Below are 26,989 nucleotides of genomic sequence, written 5' to 3'. Positions count from 1 at the left end.
AGGTGTGGTAACATTGTATTGCAACATGCAAATACTAATATAATGGTATATATACTTCTAACCATTGCAGTACAATTGTACTAAACACTGTTACAAAATCAAAGTGTATGTATATACAGATGTGACTAGAAGGTATTCTCATTTAAAATAAAGCCAGTATGATTTATCTGTTTGTTTTCAGGGTTTACGTTCATGGTGGCGTCCTGCAAAGCCCCCCAGCACTAATCATTGATCCAGGAATGAATGGAATCTGCATTTTTGCAAAGTACTCCTTCTCGTTGTGTGGCGTCGAGGGCCTTCTGAGCTACAAGTTTAAGGGGAAAAGACTTTGCTTGATGTTTTCCAACCCTTTCTGGTCTGCCGTCCACAACAGGAAATTCAATTTGATGATTGATGACGAGAGTAAACTCATAGATGAACGGTTATTTCATGAAATGGGTTTGGAAACTGGTAACAGCAATTTCCGTATTGTTTCAGAAAGTTCAATAACAAGCACCAGTGTGAAAGGTGGAGGGGTTGAAGTAACAGCCACAATGTCTTCAGCTGTCAAGTCCGTCATTAAGATTGAGATCAGGGATGTGTAACTCGTTTGTAGAGCTGTGAAGAGCTGCTTGTGTTCTGTTGCTGTACACTTTGTATTGGCAGGTTGTATGATACACAAGGGCTGGATACGGATTCCTCTAACTCAACCATCTCGCTTTTAAGGGCACTTTTCTCCACTCCCAATTTGCTCCAATTTAAATGTTTAGAGTCATCTTCGCTGTTAAGGTCACCTGCTTCAGCCTCTCCATATTAATGTTAAATTAGCTCATTAATAAGACCAACATGTAAACCAAACTGTTTAAAAAACAAAAAAATCTGATATACCACCATGACTGAACTAATTTCCATATTTAATTTAGATTTTAAAAAAATTAAAACTGAATACTACCTTCAGTAATAAGGCCATAAGTCAAAGGTTTAACTGTAATTTTGTTGTGCAAATGACGGAGTTCGGGGAGAGAAACATGTGTTGCAAGAAGAATAAGGAAACTATTTTCTATAAATAAAACCTTTTTTTTTTTTTGTAGTTACTCTGCTACTCTAAAACCACAAGGTGGCGCATGTGAGCACACAGAAATAGCATGATGGAAGCGTTGCGTGTTTATACTGAAATACATGTGCTGATTAATGATCCTATTGGATGTAAAGGTGAAAGGCATGTGTTAAAAGTATTCTATTCTCTATGCTTCCATTACCCAGCAGTATACAGGGGAATTCACTGTCTCGAACTTTGATCTTTCTTTTTTGGTAACACTTAAACTGTCAATATCGCCCCCCCCCCCCCCCATGCACAAGGAATGGATCCTTTTGTAAAACCCCAACCTGACTGCACTTACTGGAGAGAGAAACACTGGAAACAGCTGCTGCTGCTGTCTGTAGGGTGAAGGGAAGGGATGCTAGATTTTGAAAACAGGTGTGTACATAAATACATAAGCATGTGGATACTAATATGAAATCAGCGAGTTGAATTTATTCGCTTTGTACCCACAAGGCCAGCATTGGTACATCTCAGTGTCACCGCTGGTAACCACAGTGAGCAGGAGGCTTTGACAGCAGTGAGGATGTTTGTATTAAAGGGGTGTTTATTAATGCTTTAAGAAATGTAAAACAATGACATTTCCGGGCGGCCCAACACTATCACCCACACCTGTGCCAACCAAGCCCGCCGCCTTCATTTTGCAGCAGTGGCGAAGATGGCCTGGAAGTCCCGCCCCTTGTGCTGCTTCTCCTCCAATCGGACGTCAGTGAACCCAGCAGAGATCAGGGCCTCCATGTAGGGCTCGGGCTGCCACTTCTTGTCCTGAATGACCCCGCGGGACACAGCCTTTCTGAGGGAGGCCAGTTTGAGGGTCGTCACCATGAGGGCTCCTGAGAAACAAAACACAGGTACAGTGAAGAGTGAATACCCCACCCACAGCTCTGCCGTGGGAGCAAAGGGATTGACTTATCCCAGTCTCTTCACCAGTGTTCAGTTTACTCCAGCTGTGAAATACGAAGGATCTGTTCACCCTTGTACTCCCTGGGTCATTGTATCTCAGCACCGTCTTCTGGGTAAAAGCATGTTACTGGTGGAAAGCATGTCAAGTCAATAGGGGGAGCAGGCTGATTGGTTATTGACAAGACGCCAGTGAAGGGATGGGGACAGTGTCACTCTCCAGGTGAAATGACCCAGGAAGTACAAGCAAGAAACTAAAAGCACGGCTTCCAAACCGCTTTCTTTAACCGTGTGCAGCACCAGATATCACGTTTTGAAAGGAAATCCCTGTTCGCTATAACGGGTGTTTCTTTCAGAACTGCACATCTGAGACCTACAAGATGAACAGAGGTGCATGGCGGAGCCATTCTTTGGAACTATTGTGTTAACTAATTAAAGTTGTTAACAGATAGTGCACAACAGGTATGTTGATAATTGCATTGAGACGCCTGAGTGTAGTGCACTCCTTAACACAATCCCACCTGGTTTCATCACCCTGTGCAGCTCTGCGCTCCCGGCTAGCAGGTCAGGCCAGTAGTAGTAGCAGTTGCAGTGGTACACCTTGTCCACGGAGCAGGCAGGCAGTGGGATGGACTCCACCCTGCCCTGGAAGAGCTGCACCTTCCCCGAGGCGATGTGATCCCGCAGCCTCTCTCTGGCCAGCTTGTGCATGTACTCCGAGTAGTCGAGCCCCAGCAGTTTCCCCCTGGGGTCCGTCAGGTACTGTACCGCCTCCTGCAGACCCAGCCCCGGCCCGAAACCCACCTCCAGAACCGTGCTGTCCGGCTGGATCTCGCACAGCCTCACCGCTCTCTCCTCCAGGACGCGGTTATGCCTCTCCAGGAACTGCTTTACCAGCCAGCCGACCAGGGACTGCGTGGGGTGCCCCAGCTGCTGGGTCAGCTTCCTCGCCAGCATTCCTGCACCAAGACAGAAGGAGCCAGGCTGCGTCAAACCCCTTCAACACAGTGAAAGTTTCAATCTCTGCATTAAAGGAGTGCTAACCAGGGTTTACAATCCATTATCATCACGTCTGCCTGCCCTTATTGTATTGAAGATCTGCTGGTAGATTTGTACCCTATTGGAGTCAGGATATACAGAAGTACAACATTAGAAAAAGGAACGGCTTCTTCCGGGTATCTAATCATTTCCTGTGAGGTACGTCACATGACATTGGAGTGAACTACAGCACACAAGAGTTACTTTATACCAGGATGTAGCTGCAACCTTTACATCTACAGTGCTGTCTTTGAAATATCTGCATGTTACAATTTGAAATAGAAAATAGAAACCAAGTACATATAGAAGGACAAGAACATACTGTTGTGCAAGGGGCAGTGGGTTTCCACATTTCATCCACTCCCTGTTCAGTGTTAAAAGTAAAATGAATAAACTCATTTGAAAAGCTGTGCGGTTTAATGTGCTCGGCTCAAGCTCTTGGATAAGAATCTCACTTGCACCGGATTTCTGAAAGCATTTGAGGAAAAAAAAGCAGCAAACTGCACAGGAGCCACAGCTCGGCAAATCTATTAGAGCACGTCCGGTCATCACCCTGCAGTTGCTTTTGTTCAGAAAGGTTGAGGAAATGTGTCGTTTCTTTTGGTTTTTATATGAATGTCAGTTATGTTAAAAGGCAGCAGCTGGAAGATGTTTTGCAGATGTGTGTGATCACATACTTTAAAAACACTTTTGAAGAAACGACAGTGTTCGTGTGGAAGGGTGGGGGTATTCACCGACATAGGAGGTTTTATTTGTAACCACCGCACAGGTGCCCAGATTTATTTATTTCTTATTTATTTTATTTAGTTTAGCCCGCAGAGGGCGCTGTTGTCCGTGGTCTCGATACTGCCGACAGTAAACCAGGACCACGGGGTTACCAACACAGGTATCCCAGTCCGTGCACCTTCAAGTGCTCAAAATAAGAATGAAAACAGAAGGCCTAGACTAGACACAAGCAAATGTTACCAAGTTTCTACAACAGCCCCCCCCCCCCCATATGAGCTAGCAGACAAGAATGCAGTTTAAAATGTTATTACAAAACAAAAACAGTTCAACAATGACAGCAGTACTAAGGGCGTCTGCTAAGAAATAAATAATAATAATAATAATAATACTATGTAGAGAAAATGGCTAACAATCATATGCTTAAGGATTCTACTAATACAATAGATAACCACAAGGCACGCCTTAATTTTTAAACCACTGGATCTCCCAGCTTGTGCTCAGAGGGGAAAACAAAAAAAAAGAAATATAATTAAACTACTATTGCATATATAAAATCAAAACGTGTAATTACAACAAAGTAATTATCTACAACAAAAAGAATACATAAGGTGAATACAAAACAAACCATAACTGTGCAATAAACGTAAAAAATTATATATATATAAATTCCAAACAAAACAACTCACCCCTCCAAATCACCCTATCACGCTGGCAGAGGCCCGGGGAGAATTCATTAGTGTTGGCTATGGTTAGTAATATTGCAGTACATATAAAACGGCAGTATGGGCAACAGAAGCAAGAACTAAATCAGTTTAGTACTACATAAAATGCGGTTCAGATAACTACAGGTCACAATTGCATAGACAGTAAAAAGAGCCAAAATAAACAAAGCGAAACGCTTTAATCAAATCATGATGAAACAAACAAGAAACAGTGGCGGTCACACTCCTAAAACACACAGAAAACACGCCTATTAAAAGCACACCACAAAACATTTTGTTTAATTAAAAAAAAAAAAAGTAAACCGGGGAGAGAGAGAACTTGCGAATAGCGTGGTTCTTACCTTCTCTGAGGCTTAACAAAGGCACTAGCTGGCAGTCCTGATCGAAAAACAGCGTTGTGTTCGAGAGCAGTCAATGGAGCACAGCTTTTGTAAGATAAATTAAATTGGTTACAATTAACACGCAATTAGGTTGTTAGTAGCAGTTGTCTTACCTGCTGCAGACGCAGTAAAGAAAAGCACTCTAAAAAGTAAAATGCGTGTTTTGTGGCGGGCATGTGTGGAATGTGGCCAGGTGGCAAGCGAATGATTGACGTCGATTACACCTGGCCACACCCTACACAAAGACAAGGACAAGGCTGTTTGTGAGACAGGAGGATCGGTGAGTGAAGGGGGTTTGCCAAGCCTGAATGTTACAGACATTCATTTGTACTTAGTTGTTGTTTCCTTTTGTCAGTATTTTATTTTGCTCTCGGTTCAGAAAACTGTAACAGTATCACATAAAACACTACAGTATTCAACGAAAAAAAACAACAGTTTGTTTTAGAACTCTGGTCCAAATCAACACATAGAATCACAGGGGGGAGGTTCTTAACAGGGGGAGATTCCTGGACTGTACTATTAACATGTATTTCATTGTATATAGGGTATTACATGAACACAGTGAGCGAGTGAGTGAGTGAGTGTCGAGTGAACGAGAACACTGTGATAGTCGTAGTTTGGGTGTTATGCTGTGTTTTGTTTATGTTTTCGTTCAAACTGTTTATTTGTTCCTGTGTTTTGATTTATTTGTGAATAGAAGTGCGCCATGGCGTTTTAAACTGAAGTTCTGAGTCTGGGGTTTGTTATTTCTGAGTTGGTCAGCCTTTACCGCACGCCACGACGCTACAGGGAGGTGCTGGAGAAGCCTGGGGTCTCTTACACCCACAAGAGGATTACAGTTTAGCATTTGGAGGGTAACAATGATCCAGGGCCAGTTTTACCACTACTGGGTAAAACAACCTGCGTTCTTAAAACACAACAATTCATGACTTTAGAATCTCAAACTCATACATTTTGAGCCTCCGTTTTATATGCTCGGTGTTTAAATGAAGGTGGGGAGATCTTTACAGACCACCTTCTTCAGGAGCCGAGGCACGGATGAGGCCAAACCCCAAAGAAACCCACTTTCCTGGCTCTGCGTGGGGTCGTGCAGAAGCAAGGAGCGCGATTGAACACAATGTCGGTCTGTCTTGAATAGAAGACTCTGCTAAGCGTATTTTATCAAATGATACGCCTGTAGTTTTTGGGAAAGCGCTTTCGGGCTCCTAATAAGTCCAATTTGCTCTTTTGCATCTTACAATCTCCGTAGCTTTAACCCTCACACCCCCACCAGGGTCCCTATACCATATACGAGGCTGCCTTACCCACAATGTAAAAGTCAAACTATATATAACTAAAATAAATGTATGTCTCTGCAGCATGAACGTCACAATTGAAAAGCTTGTTGAGGAAACCGACGCTGGCAGATGTGTTGGAATAGAGATCCGGAATAAAAGCGCAAAAATCATCCTGGAGCACCCTGAGTAAGCACATGCCTGCTGATGAGAACACTGCATTCAATGCATGCGTTTGTGTGTTTGTGTAACTGCTTGTGGGTGAGGCTATTGTCACGGAGGTCACGAAAATCGTGAATTGTGAATTTAAACAAACGTCCGTGAAACAGATTGAAAAAATACATTTGATTACGCGCTTCCTTTTAAAAATGCAGCGAAAATACAAATCTGCGAGTATCTGTAAATTATTTGGTTGTGTTTGCACACGGCATTTACGTGTAGCTGTGCAGGTCAGCGAATGAGATTTGTATTTTGTAGCTGAGCGAGCATGTAAAGGAACACAATATTACTGTAAATACGGTTGTGATCTTTACATACATACAGCGATTGTTAATTTAAAAAAAAAACTGGGCTTGCATTTTCAAAAAATATTAATTAACACTGACATTTCATTTCTTGAAACTTTTGTTTTCATACAATGTAGCGTACCCAAGTAGTCTGTTGAAAATAAATACTCACTTTCTCTAAAACTAAACATTGCGAAACAAAATACTTCAGACTGCAAACTCGATAAAACGAGAGGTTTTTCTGTTTTGTAGTATTTTTTTCTGATCTTTTTTCTGCCTGTGTGATTTGACTTTTCAACTACACACACACACACACACACACACACACACGCACGCACGCACGCACGCACACACACACAGGACCACTGAGAGCCGTCATGGGCCCCGGGGAAGGATTGGTATGTCCCGCAATATCACTGTGCCAAAATCATAGCCTGGGATAACTGGGCATGTGTCTATGCACTTTTTTTTCCATGATACTAAATGGTAGCTTTTTCTGTTTCTTAGAACCTACTGCTCCAGCGGTTACCTGAAAAGTCCTCCATAACCATCCGTTCATCCTGGAGAGACGGGCATGGCTGTCTTTGTGAAGACCCAAAATTCACTTCGTGGAAGCGTGGGGGTCCTCAGCTACAAGTTCAACCACAAGCGTTTCTTCCTCTACTTCTCAAACCCCTTTGACTATGTTCTGTATAACAACGAGTTTGCATTGCACATCGCTGATGAATTTGTGCGAACAGACGACAAATTGTATGAAAGTCTAACTCTTGGCCATGCGCCACAGCCTTATGAAAAGAGGGATATCAGGCATGGGAATTCATCTTTGAAACTGAAAGGTGAAGGGGCACAGATTGCAGCTACAATGTCTGCAAACGCCAAACCAATCATTAAGCTTGAGTTTAGTGATTAAACTTATGACCAGGCTAGCTTCAGTTTAGTGAGGAAGCTTTTTAAGAACCATGCTAGCTTCAGTTTAGTGAGGAAGGTTTTTAAGAACCATTCTAGCTTCAGTTTAGTGAGGAAGGTTTTTAAGAACCATGCTAGCTTCAGTTTCTTTTTAGAGCATTAACGCTAAAAAAACCCTTTTTTAAGCACAATCACAGAATTAGGGATCTTTCTCTTTAGACAATTGCATTAGGTTGTAAAAAGTTGCAGCACAGTCCTAGTTTGTTTATAATGGGGTTTATAATATGCTGCATGATTTATATATGGCCTCAGCTCTATTACATGTACACATGATTGTCTTTCAATAAAAAAAAACATTGCTGAATAAAATTGCGTCATCTGTGTGATGTCAAAAAAGGTTATTGTTATAGAATTGAATCTGGTATATTTTTCCTGACTCTAAGATTGATGCTCAATATAGAACTGGTGGATCCATTTACTACGTGTTTTCTAAGCATTCGCATATTTTGGATTATCTACAACTATGGGCAAACGTTTAGCATCACCTAGAATTTTAGGATTGAAACCATTTAGCCATTTTATTTAACATCATGTATATGGGACCATCTCTTGGTTATTACATTGTAACAACCCAGGACTGATTAGGACAAACAGGTGATGCATCTGAAGTTCATTTGGTAACACTTTAGTTTAAGGATCCCTTACAAACAATCAATAACAACATGCTAGAACGGAAATGGATTCATCCTAATAAAGGGCTCCAGCAACAAAGTGTTCTGCAATACTAAGAAACGTTGCTGTTGAGCATGACATGAGATAGTCTAGTGTAAGGTCATTCTTAATAATCTATCTCTTAATAATCAATCGAAACCTTTCCTTTACTTGAAGGGGAACCGGTTTTGTTTTCAGGACGTTGTCTCACAGAAGTTGTGGTTTTGCAGATGTGTGTGTCTGATCACGTACTTTAAAAACACTTTGAAGAAACCACAACAGTGTTGGTAAGAGGGAACTATAAGGACGAGCGCGTCATAGAGAACTACACAACCACAAACCACCGGGTCTTATTGAGGGACTGAAACAAGGTGCAGAAAGACATCCTGTCACGTACAGCACTGCCCAAGGCGGAGTCTCGTTGCAGTTTTGTAAGATTCATTATAAAATGCACATGTGTTTGCAATTGTAAATAAAGTATTTGAAACGCGTGCTTGTCTCATACAGCATGTTGTGCAGCCGAGCTCTAGCATTGCACACAAAATCGTGTGTCAGCAAACCGCAAAGACTGCAGAGTAATTTTCTATCCTTCAAAACCCGCGTGGACGCTTCATCTATTATTAAAAACCACTTGCTTGCACAAGGAATCGAACCTTCCTTCTGTAATTGATTAGAAAAGAAACGCACAAGCGTTTTCAATGCAATGCGGAGAAATCAATGCTTCTCAACCTGCGCACATCAATCCCACTCAAACATAGCGGCTGCGATCTGTATCCATTCACCTTTCATTTTCAAAGAGGAAGTTTCATGCAAGTTATCATCTGTTTGCACAGATTCATCAGCGACGTGCAATGCAAACCCATTGCTGAACCAAACTCAGTCAAAGGGGTTTGAGAAGTAGAGGAGGAAACGCTTGTTCAACTTGCTGCTGAGCAGCCCCACGCTTCCACGAAGTGAACTCTGGGTCTTTAAAAGAGCCATGACTGTCTCTCTAGGGTCAATGTTTGGCTGTGGAAGGGACTTTTCAGGCAACCACTGAATCAGGAAAAACAACAGAAAACGCTAACAGTATCATGTGAAATATCTACATATTACAAATTGAAATCGAGACCAAGACCCAATTCATCTTTAACAGAACAAGGGCCCGCGGTAAAGCTGCGCATGCCAATAAGGTATGCAGTTAAAACATTCAGCAGGAACAGTCAACAGCGCCCTCTACTGGCTACTGAAGGTATAAAGAAAGGAAAGCTGTCATGAAACACACACTGCATTGCATGGGTCGCATTAATTCAACAAAATAAAACTCAAAACATACTCAGAAGGCTTTAAAAACTCAAAATGAATGACCTCTTAGCTTCTCTGCATACCGTGTTTGAACATTTAAACCAGTAATATAATCAAAACTATTTCATCGGAATTCCAAATTGTCAGCACTGCGGGGCGATAATACACTAACAGTGGAAAATATGAATTACTGAGAAGCGGCCAGCACATTATCGCACCTTTTCGATAAAGAGTGGATTTTATCACGGTTACGTACATGTGTAAGCAGAATGATTATGTATCACTGTAGTGAAATAATCGGCGACCTAACTTCAGAAAAGTCCTGTCCAGTTCATAACTGTAATTTGACCGGCGCTAAATATGGAGATGACGTCAGCCTTATACTTGCATGCAGTGAAGTCATGCGTATCCATAAACGCGGACCTTCTAAACTTTCCTGAGTGTAGGTGTTCAGTGATCACTAGCTTCGTTCTATTTCAGAGCCGTCTTGCCTCTTCAAAGCAGCGCTGTTATTGGGCACAGTGCATGCCCATCCAACGCCACTGCACGGTTGACTGCATGTTCAGGCCTAGTAAAAAAAAAAAAAACCGTGTATTGCCACTAGAGGGGGCTGTAGGACTATTTCAAAACCAATGGTACACGATACGCCATAATTACATTGCTATACTATAGGGGGTTCCAAAGTTAATCTGTAATTGATTTTGCATTGGCTCATGAACAAGGATTTTTTTTTGCTGTGTTAATCAAGATTAAATACACAAACACTAGCTTCCAAGGCTTTAAGAGTCTCTACTTCAGATATCAGTTTAAATGCATTGGAACGATGTTATTTTAATTTGCATTGGCTCATATAAAGTAATACATCACTACATTGGTCCGTGATTATCTGAGGTGTAAGACTCCACACAGCTGTGACATGTCAATGCATTGCTCTACTTCAGAAGACCGGAACCTTGGATTATGTGTCAATGGTATTAATGGAACAGATACAGGTTATGAGCAGACCAGAAAATCAACACAAACTGGATTATAAACAAGGTCTGCTTGCATTTTATTAAATTGATTTGCATTGTAATGTTATTTCTAGTTGAAAAGCACAAACACACTTTTTTTTTTTTACAGTGTAGTAAATTCATTCTTACAGATCCACTACAGATGAATGTATTTTTAAGAGTATCTCTTTATTTCAAGACATTTCTCTCTATTTCTCAGCCGTGGCGAATATGGCCTCGAATTTCCTCCCCTTGTCGTATTTCTCCTCCAGACGGACATCGGTGAACCCTGCGGCCCGCAGAGCCTCCAGGTAGGGCTTGGGCTCCACATTCGCCCCCTGCAGGAACCCCCAAGACAGACCCCATCGGAGGAAATCCAGGTTTAGAGTCGACACCATCAGGGCTCCTGGGACAAAGAATTCAATACGCGCTGCTTCATTCTCAGCAGTTAAAGTTAAACCAGACTCAACTGGGACTCGGTGGCAGGTGAAAAAACAACATGCATTTGAAAAAAGAACATTTTCACCACAGACATGCTGGACCCACGTGACTCATTCCGCTGGGCAGAATATTTGAGCATGCGCGCTTGTACGGGCAGGTGACAGGTAGGACGGCACAGGTAGTTTACCTGGTCTCATGACCCGCAGCAGCTCTGCGTTCCCGGCTCTCATGTCAGGCCAGTACAGGTGGCAGTTGCAGTGGTACACCTTGTCCACGGAGCAGGCAGGCAGTGGGATGGACTCCACCCTGCCCTGGAAGAGCCGCACCTTCCCCGAGGCGATGTGATCCCGCAGCCTCTCTCTGGCCACCTTGTGCATGTACTCCGAGTAGTCGAGCCCCAGCAGCTTACCCCTGGGGTCTGTCAGGTACTGTACCGCCTCCTGCAGACCCAGCCCCGGCCCGAAACCCACCTTCAACAGGACGGGGCAGGGTTAGTGTCGGCCCGGGCTCACTCACCACTGCATCTGATCTGGCACCTTATTGCGCCATTTCATTGATGTTAGAACAACTGACAACATTATAATGCCTGCATGTATTCTTAATACAATGAACGACTCGCTAACTAAAGGCTTTTCTCTGGGATCAAATTTAGGAACCTAGTAACGTGCAACCACGTGTTTATTGAAAAAAAAAACACTTATCATTACAAATTAAAATATACCATGGACAGCAAACAAACACACGCCTGCTTTCTAGATTAAACACATATTCTGAATTCCTTAACTTTGCACGTCTTTTCAATTAGACACCGCCTCTCTCGTGTGGTTTGCTTTCTCTAAATGTGTTAGTTGTGATATCTTAACCTCAACTTGATTGAAAGTTAATTCCAATTACCAGAGACTCTTGTGAGACAAGAAGTAGAGAACGGGCAGTAAAGGGCCCTATTCTCACTTGGTTTACGCGCTATTTACGCGCTGGAAGAAGGGCTTTCGGGGGCGTTAAACCCGTAAAGATGAGAGAATAGAGCCCTCAGTTAATACATATTAAAGCTGCAGTACCTCCAGAACCGTGTTGTCTGCTTGTATCTCACACAGTCTCACTGCGTTCTCCTCCAAAAAACGGTTGTTCTGTTTCATTAGGCTCTGTGTCACCCAGCCCATTAGAGTGCTCTTGGGGTGTCCCAAATGCTGGGTTATGATTTTGGTAACCATCCCTACATACAAATAAAATACACGGTACCAAAAATAAATAAATAATAATAACGTTTAAAATGCACCATAAAATGTAAAATGTACAAAAAACATAAACACATATTTATATATATATTTTCAAGAATACAAGATTCATGCTAATAAATGCTATGTATTCGACGGATTTAATATCTCCGCTTGTCAAATCTAATCAGTACTGTGCAGACACCCTTTGAAAAGAGCCCAATCCTTTGTTTTTTTTTCTCTGAGTGATAACTTGTTATTTATAACCTCCTGCTGCTGCAGGATTAGTAGCACAAGCAGGCCAGTTTGGCAGAAGTTGGCAAAGAAGCTTATGCAGATCAAGTGGACCATCAACAAAGCTTTCAGCTATTAGAGCGCTCAGAACGTTAGACTAAAAGAGCGAAATACACAAAGTAACGTATAAATGCACCATCTGGACCCTGCATATTAAACAGCAGCGTGCCGGCGCTTCGTACCTGTGCTTGCAGGTGTCGGTTGAACGTGCAGAAGCGTCTTGTCTTTATTATCAGTAGCCGCAACAGAGGTTCTTGAAGAAGGAAAGATTTCATTTTAATAAGGTTTTATACTCTTTGAAGACAAAAGGCTCTTTGTGGCTTATCTCCGTGCACGTTATGTTCTCTAACACAGCGTTCTTAGTTGTGTTCATTTTACACTATCTGTACCAAACCCCCTGCCTCCCCAAACATTCTCGGATAAGGCAGTTCTGGGAGCACTTCTAGTGTCAACCAAGCTTGTAAAACTCCTTTCTTACTTAGAGCAACACCGGCAATGGTCCTCCTTTCACTGGGATTTCAACCTGTCTGTTTGCATGTTTAAACCAGGATATCTATATGTAATATAGACAGAGAGATCCCAAACCAGATAGGATTGCTTCATGGTATTTCCAGGGAACACGGAGCCACTGTGTGGCTTTGAACTTGGTTTCAGGAGACGAGGTTTCAGGGTACTGTGGGGCACACCAGAGGAGACTTGGGGTTTGATGCAGCAAATGCCTCAAACTAGGTCTCCGTGAACCAGGGTTCAAGTCGATGTTCCTGAAAAAGTGTCTATGTGTTCCCTCAGCTTGATCCCTTCTTGTGCTGAATTTCACCAGTCTGGCTGCAGCCAGGAACTTCATTCTATGTTGTCTTTGATATATATATATATATATATATATATATATATATATATATATATATATATATATATATATATATATATTCTGCGACACCAGTTCTACAGACTAACTCAAAGAGGTTTGAAACCGTTCTTTGTGAAATATCAAGAATGTGTGTGGGCTTGGATACGGAAGCACCTGTCAACCGAGTGCCCACTATCAACCCTCCGCTAAAAAGTCTACTGTCTTGCCCATTTTGACTGAAACCGACTTGGGCTACGCAGTGTTTATTAACTTCCATGGAGTCTGGGCTTTTAATAACTAGTTTGAATAGAGAATGATTTCTTACTGGCTATGAAGATAACAGATAACAGTAGCTTCTTTAAACGTCAGTAAGGGACAGGATCTTTAACACTTGCGCTCTTTCCCCTTCGCTGGAGTAAGTCATCATGCTGACATCGAGTGATTAATAATGGCATGTCCATTTTTTAAATATAGACCGTTTAATAACTCGTTTTCATGAAGCCTCTAAAGATTATTATTATTATTATTATTATTATTATTATTATTATTATTATTATTATTATTATTATTATTTTGTTGTGTTGTGTGGTGCTCACAATGAAAACACCAAACACAGCTAGCTGAGGTAGTGAATGAATTTCAACGTCCAGCATTTCAGAACGTTTTTCATGAATCCTGTAATAGGCTACGTGCCCTGAAGCGACATGTGCACTGAAAGAGAAACAAACACAGAGACGCTCGATCATAACCACTTCCTATGTTAAACACGTTAGCCAAGTTTTACAGTTTGAAAGGAACGCGTAATTAAATGTGTGTCGGTCAGGACACCACGCGGTTAGGGCTGTGAAACGCCCTGGAGCACAGTACTGGGTAATGATGTAGCCTGCTTGATTCGCTTCCACCTCTTCAGGTACACTGGAATCAATATTCATTACCAAGATCTCTCTCTCTCTCTCTCTCTCTCTCTCTCTCTCTCTCTCTCTCTCTCTCTCTCTCTCTCTCTCTCTCTCTCTCTCTCTCTCTCTCTCTCTCTCTCTCTCTCTCTCTCTCTCTCTCTCTCTCTCTCTCTCTCTCTCTCTCTCTCTCTCTCTCTCTCTCTCTCTCTCTCTCTCTCTCTCACACACCCACATATTGAGATCCGGTCTCTTTCGTTTTTGTTTCCCGGAAGGATCCTAAAAAGAAAAGATTAGATGCATACATAAAGTAATTAGCGCGCTCGTCTCTTGGCCCCCTTCTCCCTTTATGCATTTATGTTTTGGGGTTATTTGGGTGAAGGTAGATTTTCACTGGAAACTTACCTGCCATTAGTAAAATAATCGGCAGGTTTGGGAAAACCTTTCCTAAATTTGGGTGGATAACTTTTTTTTTTCAGGTACAGTAAGGAATCATGACAGAAGGCGTCTCGCCTCCACCTTTGATCAAGGTAAGTCAAACGTAATTCAAACCAGAAAACTGTATATATTTACATAAAGAAAACCAAAAACTTTGAATTGCTTTACCTTTACACATTTTTTTTAAAAGATCACCTTTCTCTTTTTCGTTTTCAAGTTCACATATTAATGTGCGTGTTGACTCTGTGTTGTTAGCTCTCTGTGCGTGTTGAGGGGAGCAGGGTGACTCGTGGGGTGCGTGTTGACTCTGTGTTGTTAGCTCTCTGTGCGTGTTGAGGGGAGCAGGGTGACTCGTGGGGTGCGTGTTGACTCTGTGTTGTTAGCTCTCTGTGCGTGTTAAGGGGAGCAGGGTGACTCGTGGGGTGCGTGTTGACTCTGTGTTGTTAGCTCTCTGTGCGTGTTGAGGGGAGCAGGGTGACTCGAGGGGTGCGCGTTGACTCAGTGTTGTTAGCTCTCTGTGCGTGTTGAGGGAACCGTTCATTCATACTTGCAATGGGGCGGCGGTGAATCCGTTTGGTCTTGTGTTTGATTGTGTCCAGCATGATGTACCTATATTGAATTACACGTACAGAGGCGAATAGCATAAACATGTTATTGAAGTGCTGTTTACCAGAATATTTTCAGTTTCATAATAGCATGGTTTGTTTCACTTTCATATGATTATTATTATAATTATGTTTATTTTGGGTACATTATATGGAATCTTAAATACAGCCATACACTTTAAAACAGCGAGTTCATGAACAGAAGGGAGCGAGGGAACGGTTTTGGGAAGTGAGAGACCGCGGGGCTGCTGTGAAATGTGTCACGAGGAAGCAGCCACGCTTCCCAGTGAAGCACGGACTTCTGGTTTCAGTGTGACGTTGGTCTTGGAGTTTGTTTTATATACTTCTTTATAATATAACTCTTTAACATCTGATATTAAAACAATACATCCCTGACAGCAGCAGTATCTGGATAGATTGCACACAACGTATATCAGGAAATGCTTTACTGATAAGATGCAGCATTGATATGTATTTCTATATTAAAAATAGAATTAAGATCTTCTGATATTGCAGATTTATACATCATGAACTCAGAACTGCACACCGCTATAAAGGTCTAGGAAAGATAACTCACACAAAACAGCAGCCCAGTAAACCAGTGTTAGGGACTCATTTCCAACAAGTTGATTTGTATTGTGTGACACACCTCTGGTTTTTAAAAATAAACAAAAGTGACTTCTTCCTTAGCAAGACTTAAAAAAACCAAAAAACATTTCCTTTTACCAGCTTGACAGCGTGCCAGTCCCTTATCATCGTGTTTTAATTTCCAGACTCTCTTTTCACTTTGATTCATTTTAAAATAACGTTTTTGCTCAGCGGGTACGAGGAATCTGGTCAGATCAGGGGTGCCTGTGGCAATGCGCCCCGCCCCTGTGTGCATTTGTGTGTGTTGTGTTGTATGTTGCGTGTGTAAATGTTGGTGTATAGATTGGTACACGGGATATAAACGGGTCTGTGTTTCACGTGTGTTTAAATTGTATATTTGTATTTAGGCACGGGATTGCACATCACGCACGTGCATTTAAAATATAATATGTGAACACGGGGTTTCACGTAATGAATTCACGTGCTGGGATTCAAGTGAGTAATTAATTAGTAATTGAATCCCAGCACAACAGTATATATAGATGCACGTTTCTTGCACTAAGGGTTGGGTGTTCGGAAGAGGAGAACGGGTGAGAGAGAGAGGAGAGTTAAAATAAGTAAAATCATTAAACGTAAAGATAAGTTTGTTTGTACTCACCGTGTCTGTCTGTCTGTCCGTGCACCGTTTGTTTAGTGTTAGTCCGTTTTGTATGTCTATTTATTTTGGCGTGTAGTGCCGTGTCCTGTTTTGTATTCCGTTATTTAAACCTGTTATTTTGTTATTAAACGCTGAGTGCCACCATTGCACTCAGCTCATCACAACCACCGTGTCTGTGTTTGAAATCCTTTCTGGTCTGACGCCACCCACTCTGGCCGTCTTTGTGACACGTGGTGTCTTCGTGGGATAGCCGCGCCTCCAAGCGTCAGACCAGGAGGGGTCTGGATTAAAAAAAAAAAAAAAAAAAAAAAAAAAAAAGATTACAAATATTGTTTTGGGGGAAAAAAAACAAAACAAAAAAAAAAAAAGTCAATGGCAGAAGACGCCATCAAACTGCGGGGCTGGTTCCTAGAGAATGCTGGGCTGGAGGCCCAGTCTCTGCCCATAGTCGTCCGGGCCCTGTGGATGATGGACAGTGAGAGATGGGAGGCCTATCAGGAGGAACACACCCCAAACACCTTGGAGGAGGGTGTGGAGTTTGTCCTCAACTACCTGGAGGCAACCATAAATGGAACAGCAGCCCAGGTAGCAGGACCACCAGCAGAGGAGTACCTGCTGTCCCCATCTCCACCAGCCGAGGGTGAGTACCTGCTGTCCCCATCTCCACCAGCAGAGGGTGAGTACCTGCTGTCCCCATCTCCACCAGCAGAGGGTGAATGCCTGCTGGTTTTGCCTCCACAGCCCAAATGGGAGGAGCCTGAGCATCCACAGCCCAAATGGGAGGAGCCCAAGCGGAAGGAGCCCGAATGTCCTACGCCTGAGTGGGAGGAGCCCGAACGTCCTACGCCTGAGTGGGAGGAGCCCGAACGTCCTACGCCTGAGTGGGGGGAGCCCGAACGTCCACAGCCCAAGAGGGGGGAGTCGGTGCGTCCACAGCCCAAAAGGGAGGAGTCGGTGCGTCCACAGCCCAAAAGGGAGGAGTCGGTGCGTCCACAGCCCAAAAGGGAGGAGTCGGTGCGTCCACAGCCCAAAAGGGAGGAGTCGGTGCGTCCACAGCCCAAAGGGAGGCAAGTCGGGGCTTCCACAGCCCTGGGACCCAAGCCACCAGCAGAGGGAAAATGCCTGCTGGTTCAGCCCCAAGGGCCGGAAGGGGAGGAGTTACAGGCCCAACCCCCTGGAAATTTTTGGGGGGGAGAGGGGCAGGAGGCTGGTGTCCCCCAGCAGCCTCTATTCATGCTGCTGAAGGCAGCACGGCGCGCACCAGCCCAGCCGCCACAGCGGAGGGAGCCAGCGCCGCCAGGAGCAGAGGAGCTGCCTCTGCCTCCGCCACCTCCACCGCTTCCTCCACTAGGAGCAGAGGAGCAGGAGCTGCCTCTGCCTCCACCACCACCAGGAGCAGAGGAGCAGGAGCTGCCTCTGCCTCCGCCACCTCCACCGCTTCCTCCACTAGGAGCAGAGGAGCAGGAGCTGCCTCTGCCTCCACCACCGCCAGGAGCAGAGGAGCAGGAGCTGCCTCTGCCTCCACCACCTCCAGGAGCAGAGGAGCAGGAGCTGCCTCTGCCTCCACCACTTCCAGGAGCAGAGGAGCAGGAGCTGCCTCTGCCTCCACCACCTCCAGGAGCAGAGGAGCAGGAGCTGCCTCTGCCTCCACCACCTCCAGGAGCAGAGGAGCAGGAGCTGCCTCTGCCTCCACCACCTCCAGGAGCAGAGGAGCTGGAGCTGCCTCTGCCTCCACCACCGCCAGGAGCAGAGGAGCTGGAGCTGCCTCTGCCTCCACCACCTCCAGGAGCAGAGGAGCTGGAGCTGCCTCTGCCTCCACCACCGCCAGGAGCAGAGGAGCTGGAGCTGCCTCTGCTGCCCGTACCTCCGCAGGGAGTACGGTGGCCGGAGCCCCAGAAAGGGGAGCTGCCGGCCACGAAGAAGGGGGATGAGGTCTGGAGACCACTTTCCCCAGCAGCAGTTTCGCTGCAGGAGTTCTTGTGGCCGGAGCCCCACAGGAGGGAGCTGCCGGCTACGAAGAAGGGGGAGGTCGGGGGACCACCTGCCCCCGCAGCTTTTTCGCTGCAGGACGGGACCAACAGGCTGTCAGCCGTGCCACTACCGGCAGGGGTGCTGACAGCATTGCCAGCCAAGGGCCCACTGAAGCCTCCCTTCCCAGCCCGAGACTTTGTTCTGGACTGCTGGGTTTTTAAGGGGGGAGGTGGCCGTTGAGGCCATGTGTGCTGCGCACAAGGGGGGGTATATGTGGCAATGCGCCCCGCCCCTGTGTGCATTTGTGTGTGTTGTGTTGTATGTTGCGTGTGTAAATGTTGGTGTATAGATTGGTACACGGGATATAAACGGGTCTGTGTTTCACGTGTGTTTAAATTGTATATTTGTATTTAGGCACGGGATTGCACATCACGCACGTGCATTTAAAATATAATATGTGAACACGGGGTTTCACGTAATGAATTCACGTGCTGGGATTCAAGTGAGTAATTAATTAGTAATTGAATCCCAGCACAACAGTATATATAGATGCACGTTTCTTGCACTAAGGGTTGGGTGTTCGGAAGAGGAGAACGGGTGAGAGAGAGAGGAGAGTTAAAATAAGTAAAATCATTAAACGTAAAGATAAGTTTGTTTGTACTCACCGTGTCTGTCTGTCTGTCCGTGCACCGTTTGTTTAGTGTTAGTCCGTTTTGTATGTCTATTTATTTTGGCGTGTAGTGCCGTGTCCTGTTTTGTATTCCGTTATTTAAACCTGTTATTTTGTTATTAAACGCTGAGTGCCACCATTGCACTCAGCTCATCACAACCACCGTGTCTGTGTTTGAAATCCTTTCTGGTCTGACGCCACCCACTCTGGCCGTCTTTGTGACAGTGCCCCAATAACTTGCACATATTTCTCCAATGCTTTCTCCAGTGTGGTCTGCCAGTCTATAGCTGTGAGTCACCACCCTGAGCTCTGCTGTAAGCATGGTGTGTATACTGCAGTGCACTGAGTGGCTGTGCTGTGGTTCTGAGCTCTGCTGTAAGCATGGTGTGTATACTGCAGTGCACTGAGTGGCTGTGCTGTGGTTCTGAGCTCTGCTGTAAGCATGGTGTGTATACTGCAGTGCACTGAGTGGCTGTGCTGTGATTCTGAGCTCTGCTGTAAGCATGGTGTGTATACTGCAATGCACTGAGTGGCTGCGCTGTGGTTCTGAGCTCTGCTGTAAGCATGGTGTGTATACTGCAGTGCACTGAGTGGCTGCGCTGTGGTTCTGAGCTCTGCTGTAAGCATGGTGTGTATGCTGCAGTGCACTGAGTGGCTGTGCTCTGATTCTGAGCTCTGCTGTAAGCATGGTGTGTATACTGCAGTGCACTGAGTGGCTGTGCTCTGGTTCCCCTCAGCGGGAGAGAGGAGGGGGAGGCAGCCCCCCTGCGCTGATGCTCCCGTCCCGGGTCCTGCTCAACCCCCTCATCCCGGTCCGAGTCCAGGAGGAGCTGTGCAAACTGCCAGGCATGCTCAGTGAGTCTCGTGCGTGTGTGTGTGTGTGTGTAAAGTATCGTCTACCTGCCCATGATGGCTGTACACACTATTGACATTGTCATGGCAGGTGTTTTTACTGTTTCTCTTTAGTATTTACTCCAGGATTATTTGCATTGATAAGAGTGTTTGTTACTATAATGATAAGACAATACTTCTGGGGAGACACGGAAAGCCCCCTGTCTCAGAATGTGGATCCCTGAGATATGAGCCCCTGGTTTCAGGGATCACCCCCTCGCTGTGGGGCAAAGACGATGTGAGTCACTGGCTGCGCTGGGCTGAGAAGGAGTACTCTCTGCGGAGGACAGAGCAGGGCAAGTTCGAAATGAACGGCAAGGCGCTGTGCCTGCTCACCAAGGAGGACTTCCGACTCCGCTCCCCTGGCTCAGGTAAGTGGGGAGAGGAACATGGTATAACAAAACCATTGAGAAGAGCACCATCCCAGCACAGATCCATTGAGAAGAGCACCATCCCAGCACAGAGCCATTGAGACTAGCACCATCCCAGCACAGAGCCATTGAGACTAGCACCATCCCAGCACAGAGCCATTGAGACTAGCACCATCCCAGCACAGAGCCATTGAGAAGAGCACCATCCCAGCACAGAACCATTGAGAAGAGCACCATCCCAGCACAGAGCCATTGAGACTAGCACCATCCCAGCACAGAGCCATTGAGAAGAGCACCATCCCAGCACAGAGCCATTGAGACTAGCACCATCCCAGCACAGAGCCATTGAGACTAGCACCATCCCAGCACAGAGCCATTGAGACTAGCACCATCCCAGCACAGATCCATTGAGAAGAGCACCATCCCAGCACAGAGCCATTGAGAAGAGCACCATCCCAGCACAGAGCCATTGAGACTAGCACCATCCCAGCACAGATCCATTGAGAAGAGCACCATCCCAGCACAGAGCCATTGAGACTAGCACCATCCCAGCACAGAGCCATTGAGAAGAGCACCATCCCAGCACAGAACCATTGAGAAGAGCACCATCCCAGCACAGAGCCATAGAGACTAGCACCATCCCAGCACAGAGCCATTGAGAAGAGCACCATCCCAGCACAGAGCCATTAAGAAGAGCACCATCCCAGCATAGAGCCATTGAGACTAGCACCATGATTAAGGTTTCACCTCATTTCTGAAGTTATGGATGAACTATACAGTGCAGTCTGTGGATACAGGTCAGAGGACTTCTCCCCATTGTGTTTGCATGTCCATGCTGGGGGGATCTGTTTGTTACAGTAAAGTCCCGTTGTGCTTTGTGTTGCAGGGGATGTCCTGTATGAGCTACTGCAGCAGGTGAAGCAGCAGAGGAGAGCCCTGGTGTGCAGCTCTGTGCAGAACCCCACCGCTGGGCAGACAGCCTGCACACCACAGCCCCCAGCACAGCCTGCCGTGGAGGGTGAGCCTGCTGGGCACAGGGGGCCTTATTCACAATGCTGGTTACTTTCATATATCTCAATGTTACCACCTCACTGCTCAAACGCAGCCTTTTAGGAGTCTTTTCAGAAGTGTTTATGTTATTTCAATAGTTCATATATTTGGGGTGTCTGTCAGGATCAAGACTGACTCTAGGGTGACCCAGTTAAACTTAGTATCCACTTGCAGAGCTGTTAATCACTTGTGGGCTGAATGATGCTGAACCCGTTTCTGAGGTGTTAGCCTTTACTTGTGTTTATTATTGTTATTATTATTTATTTAGATCTGATATGTTTTCCTTGTCTTGTGTTTGAAAGCTGTCATTGTTCAATGAGAACAGAGAAGTGGGATTCCCCTTTGTGTTGCTAAGAGTCCTTTTCCTGACACTTGCCAAAAGCACCCTGTCTTACATCAGACAGCTTCCTGGTACAACGCTTACCAGCTTCCTGAAACCAGGGGAATAACAAAGGGGGCTGGGCTGTGTGGACTGATCGAGACACACCTCCCAGCACTGATCCCTGCTAACCAGGGGAATAACAAGGGGGGCTGGGCTGTGTGGACTGATCGAGACACACCTCCCAGCACTGATCCCTGCTAACCAGGGGAATAACAAGGGGTTCACATCTGCCCTCAGAAACACAGTATATTTATTTAAACACACACACAGAATGAAAACACTGCAGTCCAGGCTAGTAGTTTACCATTAAACTGTGCTGTGCTGTTACTGTGGGAAACTTTTATAGGGGGGGTTTATTAAATATCTAATCTAATATTTCTTTTAAGTACATCAGATAAATTGCAAAAAACACACACATGCACACACACACGCACACACATACACACGTGCACACACATACACACGCACGCACACACACACACAGACACACACAGACACACACACAGTGACACACACACACACAGTGACACACACACGCACACAGACACACACAGACACACACACAGTGACACACAGTGACACACACACGCACACAGACACACACACACACACAGTGACACACACACACACACACACGCACACACATACATACGCACGCACACACACACACAGACACACACAGACACACACACAGTGACACACACACACACAGTGACACACACACGCACACACACAGTGACACACAGTGACACACACACACACACACACACACACACAGTGACACACACACACAGTGACACACACACACACACACACACACACACACACCCTGCTCCTGTGCTGTGCTGGAAGGTGATTTCCAGGCTCTGCTCCTCCAGGAAGTTGGCAGTGAGAGTGCTAAGCAGGTCTGTCCAGTAACGGGCGGGCAGGCTGTGTGCCAGCAGGTGTGGCAGTGCCAGGGCTGGCATATCTGAGAGCTGTGCCGGGACGAGCTTTATTATCTTTGTGCTTTTATTTTGCTCAGTGTCAGTGGGGGTGGAATTTTGACCCCTCTTTTGCTCCACCGTTTGATTGGTTGAGCAGACCCCATGATGTAATACGACATCAGGATCTCTGTGCCCAATCCATTGTGTTTCCATTGCTGGTAACACTGAGGGGTGCCAGTCCTTCTGTTTGGATTTCTGCAGGGTAACACGCTGGGATTGAATAGCACAGCTAGCTTTCCTTTAATAACTACATTTCATTTAACTGGGATATTTCATTGAAGGAGTGTTTGCACCAGAATTCAAAAAGGCAAAGCTGCAAACCCAGCCCATCGTTCTCTCTCTCACTCTGTCACTCCTCCAGGATCCCCCGGTGCAGTGCCCTCTACCCTCTCCTACGGGAAAGTGTCCAGCAGCCCAGCTGGCTCTCACACCAGCTCCGCGGCTTTGGCCGCGATGCGAAGGTCCACCTCCAGCACTGACCACTACCTGGACCCCCGGGACCGGACCTCGGCTCTGCTCGCCTTTACCGGACTCTCAGGTGGGTCCTGCAGGCTTGAGTCCCAAACAGCATGTTTCCTTTGCCTGTGTTCTTGATGGTGTCAGTATTTTTGATCGTGTGTTCGCATTGACCCTGGAAGCTCTTTTGGTCTGCTAACCCTGTTGTGTTGTAGACATGCCACGGATGGGCTCGCAGCCAGGGTCAGAGGCTCAGCTGTGTTCACCCACAGGCAGGTACCACCACCTCGTTATCACCTGCGCCACTCAGACGCCCCAAGCCCCGCCCACAGCGACACGCTGCAGGGAGGAGCCTCTCAACCTCTCCCATCGGGGGGACACATTCCCCGCCCTCCAGCCCGCGCAAGCCAATGGCAAGATCGCAGGTGAGTGTGCGTCTCACAGCCATCCATTAAAGTAAAAACACTGAAGCCTCAGCCTGCTAGACATTCTTCCAGCTGTACTTGCTCAATGTTACGCAGTCAGTCTGCAGCTCGTCGTGTTTTTAAACACTTAGCCATGCAGTTTTTTTAATGCCTACCATGCTTATGTATTACCTTGCAAGCCTTTGCTTCCCCATGCTTCCCTTGTGCTTTGACAATGCTTTGCTGTGCGTCTCACCAGGGCGTATCACGCTAGACTGTAGCTCATTTTCATGTTATTGAAGACACATGCAGTGCCTTGTCACTTTTGACATTTAAATTTAGTGGTCCGGCGAGTACGGTAGAAAAACAGAGAGATGAAATGGAGAAGATAGCGAAGGAGAGGTAGATGCAGGGACCTTCTCCTGAGTCATGTTAGTCCTGTTCTGTAAGGCAGCGGGACAGTGGCTGTAGTTTTGGACTGTGACCGGCGCTCTGTCCTGTCCTCAGACTGTCGCCTGCTGTGGGACTACGTGTACCAGCTCCTGGCAGACAGCCGCTACGAACCTTTCATCCGCTGGGAGGACCGCGAGACCAAGGTGTTCCGCGTGGTGGACCCCAATGGGCTGGCCCGACTCTGGGGGAACCACAAGGTGAGAGTCACCCTGCACTGGGACCACTGCTGGACCAGGAGCGTGACTGCTTGAGATGTGTGATGTTGTGAAATGCTATGATTTTAACAGTTTGATCTTTTGGATGAACTGAACATGGTTGGGCTGTGGTGCCATATAACAAGCATGGTCTGGCATGGATAAACATCATGTCTGTGAGGTTTCCTGTGTGGTTAACCCCATCCTCTTCACTTATTAATGAATCTAACCATCACCAATACTAGATGCCTTAGTAGAAATTTCAGTGCTATCACTGAAGGCCCATGCTGCTGTACCAATGGCAGCCTCATCCCATTGCAGCTTGTGCTGCCATTGCCACTCCCATGGCATTGTCATTGTAGATAGCTTGCAGGCAGTGATTGTGTTGCCTTGCCTTACAGAACAGGGCTAACATGACTTATGAGAAGATGTCCCGCGCGCTTCGGCATTACTATAAACTCAACATCATCAAGAAGGAGCCCGGACAGAAACTGCTCTTCAGGTAAAGCACCTGGGCTAATGGGACTGGGCTCTGTGTGCTCCTCCTATTACTTTATCATTGACAATCTTGTATCCAGTGTGATTCCAATCAGGTAAAACCACGGCTCTCATTTTGAGCAGGGAGCTGGCTAAGAGGACTCAGCCGTATTCACTTGTAATACACGTTTCTCAGTTCAGACTAGAAGATTCCAAGTCAAGGAGAGCATTTCTTAGGCAGTGTTTCATATTGATGTGTGTGTCTACATCCTGTAGAGGCAGTGTTGCAGGGGACTTCCCCAGGGTGTGATGACTGAAACAGAAAATGAGAAAGTGCATTTCCCCAAATCCTTGACGCTCAGCTGTGCGAACGTGGGCAATGTGTGTGTGCTGGTCCGGCTGTGTCAAGGGCCGCAGTGGAAACCCTGCCTGTGCTTGTGTGTTCCTCCAGGTTTCTTAAGACCCCCAGTGAGATCCTGCAGCACCGCGCTGAGCGTCTGGAGCAGGCAGAGTCTCCGGACCGGGACTCACCGGATTACAGGGAGGAGGTGCTGGAGCTCTCCCCCTGACCCTGTCCCAGGGCACACAACCCCAAGCCCCGACCCACGACCCCCGACCCCCAACCCCAAAGCCCCAACCCCCAACCCCCAACCCCATGTTGGAGCTGAACTAGCCTGCTGAGGAGAGGGTATGGGAGCTGTGCTTGGTAATTGTTTTGCACTCTATTGACTTTTAAATGGGCGGTTTAAACAAGGCCAGGTAAAGTAATTTGAAACCTGTGAAATGAAATTGTGACCTCAAGGAAACCGACGATTTGCGATTGTTATGTTAGGTAGAACACTGCCCCTTGTGGACACTATGGTACTGCACCTGAGACTTAATGAGACCTCAGAGTCATACTGAGTGGAAGAGTGGACCACTGGAAAACGTCTTGCTACCTACCACAGGAAAGAGGTTAAGCACACTACTTTTGTCATGTATATAGCTTCAGATGTGTTTGTTTGTAATGTTTTTTTCCTTTGCTTCAGAGTTGAAAGATGATTTTTTGTATTATTATATTATTGTGATGATTGTTTCAGGAAATGCACAGAATGTCTGTTTGTAAATATGTTTGTTTGTAACCTGAGCCTGCCAGTTGTAATAAAGTGTGTTTCAACACGTTGCTGTGTTGATTGAGAATGACCCTGCAGCAGCTAGTTTTCCTCTGGTTACATCACAGCTTGGTTTGCATGAGAGCTGATTGCTTTTTGTTTCCCACAGTGAGTAGAAAACAGGTTAGGAAAACATCTATCATCTTCCTTTTTTTTTTCAAATGGGACACATGTTGCAACTAGAACGAAAAAACAAACCTAAAAATCATGCCGTGAGTGCGGAGCGAGCTCATGGTTCCGCCTTGCGGTCTCCCAGTTCCTTATCCATCTCATAGCCAATAGCATCACCTGACTGCCCGGGGATTTCCTCTGTCAGCAGATTGATAAGCCCACACCCTCCAGCACTGCGGCTCTGATAAAGCAGCTCTTTGTTAGCCATCCTCTTGGACCGAAGCCCAGCCACAGACGAGAAGGGAGGGGCAGGAGCTCAGATTTCATACTCTTGGATCTCTGCTTGTCCCAAATGACACATGAGACACCGATAGTTGAGTAGATAATAAGTTCAATATGTTTTTAAAAGTCCTAGAGATATAGCAACCGGCAGATATTGAATGATCCCAGTGCGCCACCCAGCATGCTCCAAGGTGAGCGATCCTGTAAAACAGTTATTTTAAAACCATCTGGTTTTCCAAAGAGGCTGTGATCCTCTCGCATGTCTCCAGTGACACACGTCTACACTGCGCACTAACTGGTAACACGACTGCCCTCAGTGTGCAAGCTGTTCCAGACACTCCTGTGGGATTGCATCATGGGAAGTGGATGCTGTGTACGAATGCCAGGAGTCACGCAGGCAGGCTACGCTGTTTGCCTGCTGTTATCAGTGGAGAAGGTGCTGTATCCTTGTTCTTCATGGTATTGAGGTTGGTTTTGCAACTGAATAGCAGAGGGAGCACATCATGGTTAGAACTGATCCATTTTACAGAACTTCTGCTTCACCGAACCAAATCCAAACCCACATAACCCACTTCACAGTCCCAATCTCAAACTGGAAACAGCAGCAGACAAGAGCAACAAAAACAAGCGGAATAACCCATTTTA

The 26,989-nt window shown here is 45.8% G+C and overlaps 3 protein-coding genes and 1 long non-coding RNA gene across 8 annotated transcripts; 2 read left to right on the top strand and 2 right to left on the bottom strand.

The window, feature by feature from the left end:
* Positions 1-1,603: 1,603 nt before the first annotated feature.
* On the bottom strand, positions 1,604-5,067 carry LOC117964465 (uncharacterized methyltransferase YdaC-like). 2 transcript variants are annotated; one of them, XM_034907945.2, is made up of 3 exons: positions 4,958-5,067; positions 2,500-2,937; positions 1,604-1,911 (listed from the first exon to the last, which is right to left on the bottom strand). In XM_034907945.2, the coding sequence occupies exons 2-3, from the start codon at positions 2,933-2,935 to the stop codon at positions 1,715-1,717; spliced, it is 633 nt and encodes a 210-aa protein (XP_034763836.1). In that variant the 5' UTR covers positions 2,936-2,937; positions 4,958-5,067; the 3' UTR covers positions 1,604-1,714. The 2 variants fall into 2 exon arrangements, with proteins under 2 accessions (XP_034763836.1, XP_034763835.1); XM_034907944.2 differs by lacking the exon at positions 4,958-5,067 and adding an exon at positions 4,806-4,944.
* On the top strand, positions 5,042-9,851 carry LOC117964464 (uncharacterized). Its single transcript, XR_004661093.2, has 3 exons — positions 5,042-5,124; positions 6,203-6,307; positions 7,132-9,851. It is a non-coding gene; the product is annotated as an uncharacterized LOC117964464 (long non-coding RNA).
* Positions 9,852-10,548: 697 nt separating this feature from the next.
* Positions 10,549-12,202, bottom strand: LOC117427296 (uncharacterized methyltransferase YdaC-like). The gene is made up of 3 exons (XM_059004823.1): positions 12,017-12,202; positions 11,146-11,428; positions 10,549-10,923 (listed from the first exon to the last, which is right to left on the bottom strand). The coding sequence occupies exons 1-3, from the start codon at positions 12,167-12,169 to the stop codon at positions 10,727-10,729; spliced, it is 633 nt and encodes a 210-aa protein (XP_058860806.1). The 5' UTR covers positions 12,170-12,202; the 3' UTR covers positions 10,549-10,726.
* A 1,960-nt stretch (positions 12,203-14,162) lies between these two features.
* LOC117428202 (transcription factor ETV7) lies at positions 14,163-25,959 on the top strand. 4 transcript variants are annotated; one of them, XM_059004820.1, is made up of 10 exons: positions 14,163-14,223; positions 14,686-14,736; positions 19,874-19,991; positions 20,234-20,398; positions 21,285-21,416; positions 23,178-23,354; positions 23,488-23,697; positions 24,184-24,326; positions 24,725-24,825; positions 25,252-25,959. In XM_059004820.1, exons 2-10 carry the CDS (start codon positions 14,701-14,703, stop codon positions 25,367-25,369), a joined length of 1,200 nt encoding a protein of 399 aa, XP_058860803.1. In that variant the 5' UTR covers positions 14,163-14,223; positions 14,686-14,700; the 3' UTR covers positions 25,370-25,959. The 4 variants fall into 4 exon arrangements, with proteins under 4 accessions (XP_058860803.1, XP_058860802.1, XP_058860804.1 ...); XM_059004819.1 differs by lacking the exon at positions 14,163-14,223 and adding an exon at positions 14,412-14,516; XM_059004821.1 differs by lacking the exons at positions 14,163-14,223; positions 20,234-20,398 and having other exon boundaries at positions 14,413-14,736.
* Positions 25,960-26,989: the final 1,030 nt, after the last annotated feature.

This window comes from Acipenser ruthenus, chromosome 30 (genome assembly GCF_902713425.1).
Source record: "Acipenser ruthenus chromosome 30, fAciRut3.2 maternal haplotype, whole genome shotgun sequence".
Taxonomy (NCBI): domain Eukaryota; kingdom Metazoa; phylum Chordata; class Actinopteri; order Acipenseriformes; family Acipenseridae; genus Acipenser; species Acipenser ruthenus.
This window is presented reverse-complemented; position numbering and strand designations above follow the sequence as displayed.

Excerpts from the sequence above, each read along its gene's own strand:
- LOC117428202 (XM_059004820.1), top strand. The coding sequence starts at position 14,701 with ATGACAGAAGGCGTCTCGCCTCCACCTTTGATCAAG. Across the intron at positions 19,992-20,233 it reads CAAACTGCCAGGCATGCTCA|GGATCACCCCCTCGCTGTGG; the intron begins GTGAGTCTCGTG and ends CCCTGGTTTCAG. Across the intron at positions 23,698-24,183 it reads AGCCAATGGCAAGATCGCAG|ACTGTCGCCTGCTGTGGGAC; the intron begins GTGAGTGTGCGT and ends TCCTGTCCTCAG.
- LOC117427296 (XM_059004823.1), bottom strand. The coding sequence starts at position 12,169 with ATGGTTACCAAAATCATAACCCAGCATTTGGGACACCCCAAGAGCACT. Across the intron at positions 11,429-12,016 it reads CAGACAACACGGTTCTGGAG|GTGGGTTTCGGGCCGGGGCT; the intron begins GTACTGCAGCTT and ends GTCCTGTTGAAG. Across the intron at positions 10,924-11,145 it reads GCTGCGGGTCATGAGACCAG|GAGCCCTGATGGTGTCGACT; the intron begins GTAAACTACCTG and ends TCTTTGTCCCAG.
- LOC117964465 (XM_034907945.2), bottom strand. The coding sequence starts at position 2,935 with ATGCTGGCGAGGAAGCTGACCCAGCAGCTGGGGCACCCCACGCAGTCC. Across the intron at positions 1,912-2,499 it reads GCACAGGGTGATGAAACCAG|GAGCCCTCATGGTGACGACC; the intron begins GTGGGATTGTGT and ends TTTGTTTCTCAG.